Source organism: Chaetura pelagica, unplaced genomic scaffold, assembly GCF_000747805.2.
Source record: "Chaetura pelagica isolate M959 unplaced genomic scaffold, ChaPel_1.0 scaffold100, whole genome shotgun sequence".
NCBI classification, from domain to species: Eukaryota; Metazoa; Chordata; class Aves; order Apodiformes; family Apodidae; genus Chaetura; species Chaetura pelagica.
Window position 1 is genome coordinate 242178 of NW_009951789.1, and position 11649 is coordinate 253826.

Below are 11649 nucleotides of genomic sequence, written 5' to 3' on the forward strand. Positions count from 1 at the left end.
CTGTTCCGCGGGCGCGGGCAGCGCGGAGCTGCCGTCCTGCCCCTTCCCCCGGGCAAACCCCCGTTGGGTTTGCTCGCTGAGGTGGCCGCGCAGCTCTGAGCTGCAGATTTCACAGAATCCCAGGGGTTGGAAGGGACCTGGAAAGCTCCCCCAGCCCAACCCCCCTGCCAGGCAGGGTCACCCAGAGCACATCACACAGGAACGTGTCCGGGGGGGTCTGAATGTCTCCAGCCAAGGAGACTCTACAGCCTCTCTGGGCAGCCTGTTCCAGGGCTCTGTCACTCTCACAGTAAATAGGTTTCTCCTGATACTCACATGGAACCTCCTGTGCTCCAGTTTGCACCCACTGCCCCTTGTCCTGTCACTGGACATCACTGCTTTGCTTTCACAGCCTTGTTTTTGGCCAGAAGCTGAGGTAATTGCCCATTCCCAACATAAATTCACTCCTGGTTCCCTGTCACCAGCTATGCCCACACAGGATGCCCAGCCAAATAGCCACAAAAGACACAAGTAACACTGCAGTGGGTTTCCCAATTCCATCCATTGGGCTGCACGTAAGCAGGAGGAGGCAGCCAGCAGGGCCCTGCTCCCGTGTTTATTCTTCACTGATCAACGTGCATCATTCAAGCGTTACAAAAATCAGCATTTACATCGTAGGAGGATGGGGAGGAGGAGCGGGCTGAGCCCCCCGTGTCAGTCCCTGCCGACCAGGTGCGTCTCGGGGGGCCGGTCGATGCGGAAGAGCAGCTCGGCGGGCAGCAGGTAGCCCAGGTACTGCGCGCTGTCCGGGCTGGTGTCCTGGTGGTAGTGCCCTCCTTCCCCGTGCTGGCTGAAGCAGTGCGTGTGCTCCAGGCGCAGGTCGAAGCCCTGCCACCACAGAAAGCCCAGTGGACGTGCTGTTACACGTCCTGGGACTGTCTCTCTCCCGTTTATCCCGCACGTTTTCACGCCTCTCTCGGCCCGCGCCAACCGTGAGGGAGTGAAACCTTGCAAGATGCTTCTGAAACTCAGCATGACAAGAGGAGCTGTGCAAGGCTTTACCATAGGACAGCAAATAAAAAAGAATTTAGAAATATCCTAGCAGCCCCCAACTTCTGGTGGGGAATCACCTTCACTCACCTGCAAGCCGTGCTCCTTTTGATGCAGCCCAGGTTATGATTGTTTTTCTGGGCTGCAAGATGATACTGATGAGTAATGTTGTGACATCTGAGTGCCACCCTCTGCTGGAAGTCATCATCCCACTCTACTCAGCACCTGTCAGACCACATCTGGAGTATTGTGTTCAATTTTGGTCCCTGCTCTACAAGAAGGATGGGACAGCCTGGGGAGGGTCCAGAGAAGGGCCACAAGGATGATCAGAGGACTGGAGGACCTTCCATATGAGGAGAGGCTGAGAAAACTGGGTTTGTTCAGAAAATAAGGCTTAGGGGAGGCTTCATTACCATGCCCCAGTACTTAAAGAGTGGCTACCAAAAAGATGGACACTCCCTATTTACAAGGAGTCACGTGGAAAAGACAAGGGGTAATGGGCACAAGTTGCTCCTGGGGAGATTCCAATTGGAGATGAGGTAAATTTTTCACCATGAGGACAGTCAAACATTGGAATAGTCTCCTGAGGGAAGTGGTAGATTCCCCCACATTGGACAGTTGTAAGTCTCAGCTTGACAGGGTGCTGAGCCATCTCACATAAACCATAGTAGTACCTAGAAAGGTTGGAACAGATGATCCTTGAGGTCCCTTCCAACCTGGCATTCTACAACTCTGTGATTCTGCTGGGATCTCTGTAGTGACACTCCAACATTTCCAAACCATTTGGCTCAGCCAAGTGCTGCTGAGCTGGCAGTGGATACAGATGGGAGGTACCCAGCTGCACCCACTACACAACTTGCATTGATTCTGAGTGGAGCAGCTGTTGATGGCTGCTTTCCATGTACTCATCAGCTGATTCTGGCAAGATGCACACAATTTAGCCTTAGGCCAAAGGCTGCCACATAATCACACAGTGAAGTTACATTCTTGGACATATCCAAGCCTACAGCATGTCTCATTTAACTGGAAAAATGTTTTTATATTACTTAAAACTGTGTTGTTATTTATAAAATAGTTATTTTCATCTATGGTTTCCTAGTTACTCTTAAATAGTCTTCCTAATGATTAACATCTTAATGGCCTTTGAAACCAGATTTTTGTTTTTTAATCCTGAATTGTTTGCTGCTGAATTCAGTCCTTGTGGAAGATGCTAGAGAAATTTCTAGCAAGAGGCTTTGCAGACTTTAATTTGCATTAGCAGCTACAGAATAATAGAAGCATAGAAAGGTTAGGGTTGGAAGGGACCTCAAAGTTTATCTAGATCAATCCCCCCTGCTCCAGCAGGGACAATTCCCTCTAGATCAGGTTGCTTAGAGCCCCATCCAACCTGGCCTTGAACTCTTCCAGGGATGGGGCAGCCACGACCTCCCTGGGCAATCTTTGTCAGTGAGACGCAGACCTCACGTTTCAACACAGCATTAGCAGAGACAGTTCTTATGACAGTGAATTACAAAAGCACACAGCTGAACAAGCTTCCATGCTCTTGAGGTTTTTCCTGGTGTGGCCAGCAGTTAATGCAAACTATGATGCTGGTTTTGGGACACAAACATGCAATTGGAATGGAACCATCAGGTTCAATCCCCTATGAACAACCACTGGGTTACAGAACAGATTGACCTGGCCTTCATTCAAACAAGTGACAGAAATGAGAAGCTTCTCTTTGGTTAGATCACCTCTGGAAGAGTTGAACACAACATATACATACTCCTGTTCTTAAAAGGAAAATGACACCTAAGACAGAATTCATTACAAGTTTCAGTTTATACTTGGAAAGGAAAAAGTGACTCACTGGATCTCTGGAAACTATTACAGGCTGGCAAATCAGTGGAGCCTTCATTTCAAAGAATTTCAGCCAGTTATTCACATCCTCATCTGTGTTCAGAGGGCAAGCAGAAAATTCTGGAGGCTACAGCAAAAGTAAAACTTTGTAAGTGAAAGGAAAACATTTGTATTAAGATACTTTTGCTCTAGCAGCTTTCCTTCACATTTCCCCTCTCCACTACTCTGTTCACATTCCTTCTTGCCTAAAGGAAGCTCATCAGTGCCCATTACCGTGTTCCTGCCAGAAAGAAAAGTGACCAGAATATTGCTGCTTTGATTGCACAAGTGGAGGGAGAACTACCAAAGTGAGAATTCTCCTCCTAATATATTTTAGAAATTCACTTATTTTTTAAAAAAGTCTATTGCTTCTGGTAAGTCTCATCTCAGTTAATATAATTTCAATTAATTTTATCATAGTTCTACAACTCTTTAGTTGTCTAAGGATTTCAAAAGAGAAGATGATGGTATTAAGGCCAAGTAATACAGAATCACTAGTTTTGTAACATCAGTTTTGTAATGTCACTCCTCACTTCAATACACTGCTTAGCCTAACAGCTTATGCACACATAAAAAAATACAAAACAAAGTCGAGGCACTAAGATGTTACACCCTGATTTTTACTTTTGTTTCCAGAGGGAGGAGAAAGTTCTATGGATTGAGAACTTACCATAATATGAATCTTTGCCTTCCCCTTCTGAATGATAAAAGTACCACCCATCCCAACTGGCTTTTCTCCATAGTGTTTCTCTAAAATTTGTCTCAGACAAGACACAAAGTTAAGTTCCCCAGTTCTTCCATTGGCTTTCACTTCAATGACCTGGAGAATAAAGTTAGTTTGTCACTGCCATCTCCCACTGCAACAATCTCCAACGGTCTGAGAAAGCTGCTCTGAAATTCTCCCAAGCTTATAAACCAACAAAAATTTCTGAAAATGTGAGTTTCCCTGCAAGTGCTGCTCCACTTCCATCTTTCCTGACCTGACCAACTCTCCTTCCCGACTTTCTGTCCAACACTAGCTTTGCCTGTGAAGGGTGCTGGGCAGCAAGTAATTTACTCACACATGAGCACACTCTTTCTGTCCACCAGCTGGCTTCAACTCTGTTCTAAAGAAACTTCTGGAAAAAGAGAAGGCTGCTCATTTTCCACACAGTAGTCAGGTATCTGACGCCTTGGCAACAGCTCTGCATGCTAGCTGTACTGGGGGAAGCACTTCTACAAAAAACTAGGCAAGTGCTGATTTACACAAGTACATTGAACAACCATGATTGCTAGTTTTGACTGGATTTGGACGGATTATTTATGATGGACAAGTTTTAGTAAACTAATACTTATCCCTCAAAAATTCAAATGCTTTTTTGTCTCCACAATTTCTTCCTCTCTTTGCATCCTTAAGTTTGGATATTTCTTTCATGGAAGGATTACTTTATTATTATCACATAAAACTGATAGGACACCAAAACATGACTGCCCTTTCAGCCACAAAGCTCTGCAAGCAAAGTCCCCTTTGATCCAAGTACGTACCTTGCCAGGTTTGCCCTCACTGGCATAAAGGTTGGCCAACAGCCCAAACTCACAGTCAGTGTATTTACTGCTGTATTTCTCAAGCAGGCACCCTTTATCTGCAGGATTTATCTGAGCAACGTAGCTCCCATTTACAGCAGGCTTTTTTTCATTCTTTGTTTGAACAATAGGGATAAGCTGAGAAAAAGAACATGTAAGAATAAGTCTGTCACTAAGAACATATAAGAGTCAGTCAAATGAACAGAAGTCAAATGCAATTCCAGCTTTGGACCATGAACCCAAGAAATAATCCCCTTTGTCACACAACTGTCTCTCTCAAGATGAGGTCTGTACTGGTAAGAAAAATTATGTTGTAGTCTAAGTGAAAACTCCAGACAGCAGCTTTACTTTCTCGAGAGTTAATTTTAATGTTATTTGATAATGAATGCTAGTGTTTTAAAAAAATAAATAAAGAGGAAAAAAAGAAGTCTAACCATTGAGATTTCAGGCCTACAAGCAAGTGTTGGAATTCTGTGTAATACTTTCTCAGTGGAACATAATGAACACTATGATAGTGGCACAAATTGAATGCTGTGGTGAACTATCTCATTTGCCAATAAATGCGGTAAAAGGAGACAGCAAGACCAGAGGTTTATGCTTGAAAAGACTCTGGCCAAACAAAGTCTCCACAGGCAGCAGTTGTCATCTCCTGCCTCTCCTGACGTTGACCATTTTGTATGTGGCATCTTTGAAATTTACAGTGGTAAAACAAAGCCACCCAAGAAGGCAAAGACAGGGAGTTCACAGGTATTTACCAGTAACTTTGACAAGAATTTGTGAATCTTGTCATTAAAACGTCTGATCAGGTCTTTGTCAAACAGTTTCAAAAAATCTTGTCTCTTGCATGCTTCAAAGCAATCACATGCTTCCTGGAGAATTACAAGTTAAAAATTAACCTTTATTATCTGAATAGTATGCAGCTTTTTGGGTGGCCCTCATCTGAAATCCTTCGAATGTATTTTATGGTTTTTTGGCATGAAAGTTGTTTATTAAATGTTTTGTTGTAAATGGGAAATACCCAGCATGAAACTACTCTACTATTATGATGCTCTACTATTATGAATTCATTGAGAACCATCACACTTATTTACTGACCTCAGCATTTATTCCAAGAATCCTAGATGAAGCAGCTCCAGCTCCAAGAATGAAGGCTCCAGGCAGCTCTATGTCTTTTGCAACTGTGTTTAGATCATAAACCTGCCAAAGAGAAATAATCCTTAGATTTTGGTGTGGTGCTCTGATTTGGAATTGTCATTCTGTTCACTGTAACCTCTGCATGCATTTAATTTACAATGTCCTCATTACTATTTTGGATAATTAGGTTGAACACAATTTCTGAACAACACAGCATTTGGTAGTTCTGAAAGGTAGAGTCTGTCTGTATGTTCTGCCATTTTACCCCAAAACTGAGTTATTGTTCTTATGAAAATTATATTTGTGTAAAATAAAAATTGAAAGGGAATATCACATAGAATAGGGTGATGTGTTAGAAAGGAGGCATGATATTCTTAGAAAAGGACAGTAGTGTGAATCCAGTGTTGGCCTGAAAATGCAAATACAGCCAGTTTTAACAAAGAAGCATGGCTTGAAACCACAGGTGTGCAGCAAGACATACAGAAACATGCAGACAAGCCCCTTGTTTAGTAGTTCCTTCCATGGCTGCTGTCACGGATGGTATGTTTCCAAAATTGTCTTGTATTTGAGGGCAGGATAAGATGAACCATCAGCCACAACATGTTATTTTTGCTACAACGTGTAAGATATCCTTACGTTAAGTCTATGTTTAACAGTCAGAATCAGTCACTGAAAAGTCTCTTTCACAAGTGGAATCTTATAGTATCTGTTGGTCCTTAGTTTTGTTTGTATTTCAACAAGATATTGCTTTTATTTTGACAAATCTGTTAAACCCCACAGCTGCAGCAAAAACTCACTTTTTCTTTCTGTGCAACAGGTATGAGGTAGGGAACACCTCCCACATCTGCTATTCTGGGCTTTCCACAGATTCCTGGAAGAATACAGACAGTTAGCTTGGTAAAATATTTTTTCCTAATAATTTCTGGCAGGGGAGTTGGACTTGATGGTCTCCAGATCATCAGGTTCCTTCCAACCCCTAACATTCTATGATTCTTAAATGAACAAACAGTTTGATCTAAACCACCAAAGAACTGGCTCCTCAAACTTCTGAAACCCTTTGAGAACAGTCTCCCTAGCAAGCTTAGATGAAGTGTTGCACTGTTAAGAAGTCCAAGGACAGTAACCTGTAAAATATTTCACAGTAAGATTTAATGCTAGGCAGTCTATTGTAAAATATTCACTCTCACAAAAAAAAAAATAACTAAATTACAGGGGGCAACAGCTGCCATTTGCCAGTTTTCCAGTAAGATGCCCTCTCCACACAGTGAGCACCCTTCAGTGCAACTCCACTTGTAAAATTTCAGCAAAGCTGGATGCCCAAGACTCAGAACAATTGATCCTACACATTTGGACATGAATTTTAAGAACAGAAGAATCACCTTCACAGGGTGTTTCTCTCACTGTGTTGATGACAGAGGGAACTCAGATGAGTAGCACAGATGATACATCTGTCTTCCAGACAGCTAATGTCAAAGAAGATTAATCCCACTCACAATAAGACTGTTTCAGTTCACCAACACGCATGAATGGCAGGAATTAAAAAATTAATGGAAGTCCAGTTTCTTAGGTTCAGATAGTGACTGGCATGGTTCTAAAAATTTCTCCTTCTGGAAGATAATAACTTTATTTCAAAAACTTCTCAGTATACTAAATAAAGCTTATGAAATAAGTGAGTATTGCAATAATGTGTTAAGAAAAGAAATTAGGACAAGTATTTGGTAATGACTTGTCCTTTTTCCTACATTAGCTAAGAAGCAAACCTAGGAATAAAATGTAGCTCTTCTCTCATGCATATACTTTACCTGAAAAACAATTTAAGCTCTTCCAGAATCTTTAGAACATCAAAACCAAGTAGGATCAGGTAGAAAGAAACAGAGAAATCTTAGCGGAAAGCAGTAATGCTAGGTTACCTTTAGCAGGAAAGTTGAAGGGCTCCTGAGTCAGATCAGGACAGTCTACAACAGAGACTTGAGCATCAGCAAAGTTTTCTTTAAGCCCTTTCTGCAGAACTGTAATAAAGAATAATGGTAAAGTTACTGACAAAGAAAAATTACCAGGAGTTTGACAAGTTCTATAAATATAACAAATAAAGACCAGGGAGACTCTCCATCCCCTATTAGTGCAGGAAACATGGTGATGAACAATGAGGAAAAGGCTGAGCTGCTTAATGATTTATTCACCTCAGTTTTTCCTAACAGGACCAGTTATGTTGAGGGAATCCAGCTCCCTAAGCTAGGGGACAGGGTCCAGAAGCAGAACGATCCCCCACAACCCAGGAGATGGTAAATGACCTGCTACACCTCATAGCACAAATCTATGGGGCTGGATGAGATGCACCCAAGAGCATTGAAAGAGCTGGCAAGGTGCTCACCAAGCCACTTTCCATCATTTATTAGCAGTCCTGGCTGACCGGGAAGGTACCCGCAGATGGAAATCAGCCAGTGTAACCCCCACATATAAAGAGGAACGGAAGGATGATCTGGGGAATTGCAGGCCTGTTAGTCTGACTTCAGTACAGGGGAAGCTGATGGAGAAGATCATTCTAGTACTGTTATGTGGTGCATGCAGAACAACCCATGATCAGGCCCAGGCATCATGGGTTCATGAAGGGCAGGTCCTGTTTGACTAACCTCATCTCCTTCTATGACAGGGTGACCTGCTTCTTGGGCAAGGGAAGGCCTGTGGATGTTGTCAAGGCCTTTGACAAGGTTTCCCACAGCACTCTCCTAGAGAAGCTGGCTGCTCAGGGCTTGGATGTGCCACAACAACCTGCAGCAGTGCTACAGGCTTGGGGAGAAGTGGCTGGAGAGCTGCCCAGCAGAGAGGGACCTGGGGTGCGGATTGACAGCAGCTGAACATGATCCAGCAGTGTGTCCAGGTAGCCAAGGACAACACCATCCTGGTCTGCATCAGGATTAGGGTGACCAGCAGGACCAGGGAGGTGATCCTGCCCCTCTACTCAGCCTTGGTGAGGCAGCACCTCAAGCACTGTGTGCAGTTTGGGGCATCACAGTATAGCAAGGACACTGAGGTGCTGGAGAGGGTGCAGAGAAGGGCAACTAGGCTGATGAGGGGTCTGGAGAACAGGTCTTAGGAGGAGAGGTTGAAGGAGCTGGGGCTGTTCAGCCTGGAGAGGAGGAGGCAGAGGGGAGAACTCTTTGCTCTCTACCACTACCTGAGAGGAGGTTGTGGTGAGGTAGGTGTTGGACTCTTCTCCCTAATTACCAGCAACAGGACAAGAGGAAATGGAGTCAAGCTGCACCAGGGGAGGTTCAGATTGGATATTATGAAAAAACTATTCACAGAAAGTGGTGAGGCATTGGAACAGGCTTTACAGGGAGGGGGAGGGGGCACCATCCCTGGAGGTGTTAAAAAAATGGGTAGACGTGGTGTTTCAGAAGATGGTTTAGTAGTTGGAGGTTCTAGGGCAGACGGTTGGACTTGATGATCTTGAAAGTCTTTTCCAACCTTGATGATTCTATGATTCTAAGTTACTAACAACAACAAATATATCTGTTTAGGCGTATATTTCTGCAAGATACATTAAAGTACTTATGCTTACCCTAAGTCACTCCAGTGATTTAAATATTACTGTCTGTAGGCACTTATTCCTGAGTCAGAGCTTCAGAGAAGAGCAAAAGTTTCCTCAGGTAACTGTTAGCAGGCTTCCCAGGGAGGTGGTGGAGGCACCATCCCTGGAGGTGTTAAAAAAATGGGTAGACGTGGTGTTTCAGAAGATGGTTTAGTAGTTGGAGGTTCTAGGGCAGACGGTTGGACTTGATGATCTTGAAAGTCTTTTCCAACCTTGATGATTCTATGATTCTAAGTTACTAACAACAACAAATATATCTGTTTAGGCGTATATTTCTGCAAGATACATTAAAGTACTTATGCTTACCCTAAGTCACTCCAGTGATTTAAATATTACTGTCTGTAGGCACTTATTCCTGAGTCAGAGCTTCAGAGAAGAGCAAAAGTTTCCTCAGGTAACTGTTAGCTACCAGATTAATTCATTTTAAGAATTCTAAAAATCATTCAACTGAAATACAGTAACTGTCTGCTCCTGGTAGCACTAGAAGCAGCACAATATGGAGTAACATGGGTAAACTTACAGCACCTTCAGCAGTGATTTTGCTTCACAAGAGCAGACAATTATGTTCACATTCAAATATCGTGCAAGAGCAAAGCATGAAGTTAGTTTTAACTGAAGCGGTAAGCAGTTCTTTACATATATTAACTAGACTGTTTGCAATAGCTTGATTATAATCTCAAACTGTCTCTGCTGTCTGGGAACTATCACAGCATATTGCCTGTCATGTTTATGTTCATGTGGAGATTTTCTGTCAAGTGGCACTGTCATTAAAGGCAAATAATGAATGGTGCTAAAGTTAATGAACAACCCAAAATAAAAACTTTTGGTTTTGCTTCATACCAATGTTTTTAGGCTCAAAACCTGAAAAGTCACTCAAACAACAGGAAGGATTCTGACTTAGACAAGTGTACTGTTTGGAAACAACTTTCAAAACTTAATTGAGTGTGGGATTGCCTTCACATACACTGCTTCAAAAAGGTTTAAGTTCTTCCATGCTTGGGGGTCTGCTTTCACAGATATCTCCAACAAGAATAGAAAATCCCATCCGTGATCTCAAATCAGGCAGTTCCCTATTTTCTCAGAAGACTTTCCTATGCCTTTCTTTCCTCCAGTCAGAATTTCAGCAGTACCTTACTTCTCAGGAGCAGTTTTCTAAATACATCTCGATATCTTCTGGTAAGTGTAAAAGTCCATAAAAGGCCACTCCTCAAATTATCCTGAAGAGCTGAACAACACCAAAATTCATAGCTTGCAAGAGGTCCTCAGGACAGACAAGGGAGGAGAAAGGAAAACTCCGCTTTGTGACTCCTTTTTTTCTGTTACTGTTTTAACCTATTCTGCTGCAAGTACACGCTGTTCTCTGCAGAGCCCACAAGTCTATAGCAGCCCTGGCTTTTGGCCCAGCCTGACAGCTACTGGGCAAGAAAAGCATTGAGAACCACCCACCACTGCTGGGCCCACAGTTTTCAAAGCATGGAAATGTCACACTGCCAGAGACTTGGGAGAGTGGCAGACTAACTTGAGGACCTCTCTGAAAGAAAAAAACAACAACCTTTAGGTTCCTTCCAATCTCAGCCATTCTGTTACTCTGAGCAGATTTTAGGAAGGCTCTGGAAAGAAACAAACTAAATAAAATGTTTTCTGCAGCCTGGTTTCTGGTTTTTAGGCAATCCCCAAAAGAGGAGCCCACTAGGTTCAAGGAAGAGCACCTGCCATGCTGTATTTGTCAGCTGGTTTTTTTATTAGTTCTGAAAAATAAAGAAATACTGGAGGGTAGAGAAGGACAGGTGATTCCAAATGTGAGTCTGTAATTGTCAGACTTTCACAACCCCTGTACAAATCTGAAAAGGCAGCAGACAGTTTTAAAGTGATGGAAGCCTATTGGTATGCTTAAGTATCACTGGGGTTTGGGTGAGGAGTCATTGTTTGCTTTAAGAAAATAACAGCATCTAGAAAAATAGTGCCTTTATTTTTACATCTTAGTGTGCCGAGAGCAGGAACATTCTGCATGTCCTAGCTTCAGAAACGTTTTGATAAGAGCTTTAAGGTTGGTTTGAAGAGCACATTATAAGTTCATAAAAAGTTACACACTGCATGACTTACCCCCAGCAAGCTCCTCCAGACTTGGAACATGAAAAGCAAACCTTTCGACTTTGGCCATTTCCTAATTGGTGCTGATTACTTCAGGTAAGAAATTACAAGATACCACACTGTAGGAGCAACTGATCTGTCAACAAGGGTAAGAGTTTAATGATTAGAACAAGCTGTTTTCAACATGTTACATATTTTTCCCTTTAAATCAAGAAAACATAGACAACAGTAGAATTGTAGTTCTGCCATAAAAAGGACTAACACCTTCAAGATTGTTAATTTTCTTCTGTGCTTGGGAAGATAATGTCTGCCAGCCCTACAACTGGCTCAGAGCATTAGATATGCTAGTCTACAAGCTTACA

The 11649-nt window shown here is 42.8% G+C and overlaps 1 protein-coding gene across 3 annotated transcripts; it reads right to left on the reverse strand.

The window, feature by feature from the left end:
- Window positions 1-693: 693 nt before the first annotated feature.
- Window positions 694-11433, reverse strand: LOC104389514 (chromosome unknown open reading frame, human C11orf54). Of its 3 annotated transcripts, XM_009998551.1 has the most exons (8): window positions 11300-11433; window positions 7515-7613; window positions 6402-6475; window positions 5566-5667; window positions 4432-4608; window positions 3578-3727; window positions 2879-2995; window positions 694-867 (listed from the first exon to the last, which is right to left on the reverse strand). In XM_009998551.1, the coding sequence occupies exons 1-8, from the start codon at window positions 11355-11357 to the stop codon at window positions 694-696; spliced, it is 951 nt and encodes a 316-aa protein (XP_009996853.1). In that variant the 5' UTR covers window positions 11358-11433. The 3 variants fall into 3 exon arrangements, with proteins under 3 accessions (XP_009996853.1, XP_009996930.1, XP_009997009.1); XM_009998628.1 differs by lacking the exon at window positions 3578-3727 and having other exon boundaries at window positions 11300-11432; XM_009998707.1 differs by lacking the exon at window positions 4432-4608 and having other exon boundaries at window positions 11300-11357.
- Window positions 11434-11649: the final 216 nt, after the last annotated feature.

Excerpts from the sequence above, each read along its gene's own strand:
- LOC104389514 (XM_009998551.1), bottom strand. The coding sequence starts at position 11,357 with ATGGCCAAAGTCGAAAGGTTTGCTTTTCATGTTCCAAGTCTGGAGGAG. Across the intron at positions 5,668-6,401 it reads CTGTTGCACAGAAAGAAAAA|GTTTATGATCTAAACACAGT; the intron begins GTGAGTTTTTGC and ends TCTCTTTGGCAG. Across the intron at positions 2,996-3,577 it reads AGGCAAAGATTCATATTATG|CCTCCAGAATTTTCTGCTTG; the intron begins GTAAGTTCTCAA and ends CTTTTGCTGTAG.